General features: G+C 48.0%; 1 protein-coding gene across 1 annotated transcript; it reads right to left on the minus strand.

The window, feature by feature from the left end:
• LOC311509995 (uncharacterized protein F54H12.2-like) lies at window positions 1-3,430 on the minus strand (the record flags this gene model as incomplete). The annotated part of the gene is made up of 3 exons (XM_084575464.1): window positions 1-1,181; window positions 2,677-2,811; window positions 3,145-3,430. The coding sequence occupies 3 exons, from the start codon at window positions 3,428-3,430 to the stop codon at window positions 1-3; spliced, it is 1,602 nt and encodes a 533-aa protein (XP_084431590.1).

Below are 3,430 nucleotides of genomic sequence, written 5' to 3' on the forward strand. Positions count from 1 at the left end.
TCAGTAATAATCCACCAGCACTTGTCGTTTTGAATTGATTTCCAGAATGGAATCGTAACAGGCGTAGACGATGAGGGTGAGGGTGTGAGGTAAGGGAACTCGGAATCTCATTTCCAGCCTCAAACTACCGCTGGATACAGGGGAGAGAGCCCCGACGTCCTCGTCGGCACTCAGATTGAAAACAAATAGAGTATAACCTCTTTCAAAATCTTCGAGGTCGATAGACAGAGGTAAATCCTTCAGATGTCTCCCGGTGGCGGTGAACAGGTTATAAAATTCTCTCACGGAAATGCCGCCGTTAAATCGGGGTTGGAAAGCTTTGGATGGGATCTGCCTGCCGTTATGACACAGAGCCAGGTACTCCACGTCGTTGTGGGTAAAGATGAAAGGCGAGAGATCTTTTCTCCTGGTGAAGGCGTTGTGGTTCACCATGCCTAAAACGATATATTTAGGCATGACGCCCAGAAACAGGTTCTCCTGATTGCATAGTCTGGAGTTTTGAGGAATAGAGTAGGTTTTCACATTGATTCTCGACAAAGGGTAGAGGGCGTTGCCTTTCATCAGAGCCGCTGAATGACCTAAACGTACTGCGGGGGAAACGGTCACTTTTTTCACAAACAGAGAAGCTCCCAGTATTTTTAGACGGAAGTCGGCGTTGGGCTGACTCATCAGGCAGAAAGCGTCGCTCGCTCGGGTCAGTTTAATGCGCAAGTCGACGTTGTTCAGAAGAAGTTTCTTGCTGAAGAAGATGTCCGTGTGCAGGGGCCCCAACACTTGAAACTCGCTCCAGGCAGCGCTAAACTGGGCCCTTTTAACCAGGCCCCTACTGGGACCGTCGGCTGCCGTCATGGTTGAATCCATAAAATCGGCTGTGTCTTTGTAAAACAACCCGGCGCTGAACTGACTCTTCAGCGAATCGTCTGAAAAGTTGAGCAGAGTTTCAATCATAGCTCTGTAGGGGTGTGTGGCGCTGGATTGGGAGATTAATCTATCTCCCAGGGTCACGTCGACCTGAGAGAAAATGGTATTGAGGGGATAGTTGATCACGGCCACACGAGCATCCTGCGCCAAGTTTGTCCCGTCTCCGTTCATAATTTGTAGACGCAGGAGAAGCAGAGTGTTGGTGAGATCCAGGTATTTCTCTCCATCATCGGGGATGAAAAACTCAATGGGGCCGGCGTCTGTGAGCCGATAGAGGGGAAATCTCTGTATACTGGCTCTGCTCGATCGACATCTGCGTGGCCGGAGCCGCCAATAAGTCCAGCTCCGTCATGCTGCATTCCGGTGATTTGTTATGTAAAAGAGCCATGATCTTCAGGAGAATATATCTTCGGACTTCCTTCTGTTAGCCCTTCGTCTCCGCACTGATTTAGTACGAGCGGCTGGCTCGCGCTTTTTAGGAGCTGCTACGCGACGTCCGGGGGGTCTCTTTCCGGCTCGTCGAGCGAGAAGCATAATTCCTGATCCTTCTTGATTTCCCCCCTCTGGACCTCTCACGACCCTGCTGACTACGTCCGATGCGATGTTTTTGGCAGTGTTTTTAAGATGAGGCTTGGCGATGGTAAAACCTTTTTTGACCAGCGGAGTCACAAACCTAAATAGTTTTGAAAATATGGATCCCAGCCCCTTACCGTACATCACGGGGGCCCCATGGAACCCAGGCAACCCGCTCCCCACTTGATCTTCATAATAACTTACGAATCAATAAAGGTCAGGATGAGCTTCCTCCACCACCATGTTCAGGGCTGTGTTTTAATCGGTTTAAAATGTAAAGTCACAATCACTTTGCCGAACTTGAAATTTATCGGTTGGTTCTGATCGTTCTTGAGTTCGACGCTGATGTTTTCAACGTGTCTTTTCGCTACCGGTACGTAGTAGGCGGGGCTGAAGGACTGTGTCACGACGTCTCCAAATTTCCCATCAATTCTAATCGTTCGTAAGAGCGGAGCGTAAGCGTCACCCACCACCTGATGCTGCACCACGTCGCTATAACAGAACATATGATAAAAACCCGCTTTTATATCGGCGAGGTGAGGAGACTTTTTTAGTAGGCCGCTCGTAAACCACTCGCCGGGTTTTAATCCTAACATGTAGGCCATCGGTGGGAAAAAACTTAATCTATAGCGACCGCTGCCTAACCACTGAAACCTCTGTCTACAATCATTATGTTGTAGAGTAATGTCGCTCTGCATGTCCCTCATACACGCGTTTATCTGTTTCACAACGCTCTCTTTGTCGCCGTAATATCCGCTTTCAAAACGTCTGGTGTGCAGGGTAAATTTTTTTCCGGTTAAATGGTCCACAGGCGCATTCATCTCCAGGGCTCCATGCTGCCACGTGTCGATCCAGTGAAAAACACACTGGTCCTCGGGAATATTATACCACGTGTGTGGGTAGGAAATCTCCGTCAGCGCCACTTGCCAAGGACCCTCCAAGTGGAGATGCTGCGCTAAATCCACACGGTAGCTGGCGATAGTGTTTTCAGGAAACACACTGAGACTGGCGTTAGAAGGTAAAGTCACGTAAAAACCCTCTTCTGTTCTCGCTTCCATGACTCTTTGTGATATGAAAACTGAGGTGTGCGCCGACTTTATACATCGATGAGCTGGCTGGCGGCTACCCCGCTATTAAATGTTTCAGGCCAGTTTTTCCAACGCACCAAGACGTATTTTTTACCTCGACTAAAGCGCTCATCCAGAATCTCCTCCACCTGATACGGCTTGTCCTCAGTCACGGTCACTTTTTGTAGTTCGGTCTCGTAAAAGGTTCCGTCGATCAGCTCGCCGTCATAATCTTTTACTTTGTACACCGCTGGAAGTCGCGGGATACATTCTGATACAGTAAACAGCTCGTCCGTGTAACTCTGCTCATACTTTTTGTCAAACACCCTCCTGAGTTTGGAAATCCTCACCACGTCTCCCTCTTTTAAATTCAACTTCAAAGTGTTTTTTCGACGAAAAGGAAATGTCCCGTACAAGTTTTGAAATACGACGGGGGTGTTCTCGCTTGTGACGTTGTTCGGCTTCGTTTTTATACTGCTATGATAGCTCTCGTTATAACTTTTAAGCAGGTCCTGCAAAACGTCTACGTACCGACGTGTGTTTCTGGCCGTAAAGTACCTCCACATTCTAGTCTTTAGTGTACGGTTGAACCTTTCAACGACGCAGGCTGTGAGATCGCTGGCGGTGGCAAAGTGGATAATACCGTGCTTCTTCATCAGAGCTTTAAAAGTCTTGTTAAAGAATTCTTTACCCGCATCCGTCTGTACTTTCTCAGGCACATTACTCTCCCGTAACACCGAGGCAAACGCCTTCGTCACTTCACTTCCCTTTTTTGTCTTCAGCGCTCTAGCATACGCCTTCTTTGAAAAAATATCGATGACCGTTAATAAATAATTATGCCCATCATTGTACTCTGATAAAGCTTGCAT

Source organism: Chelon labrosus, assembly GCF_963514085.1.
Source record: "Chelon labrosus genome assembly, contig: SCAFFOLD_153, whole genome shotgun sequence".
NCBI classification, from domain to species: Eukaryota; Metazoa; Chordata; class Actinopteri; order Mugiliformes; family Mugilidae; genus Chelon; species Chelon labrosus.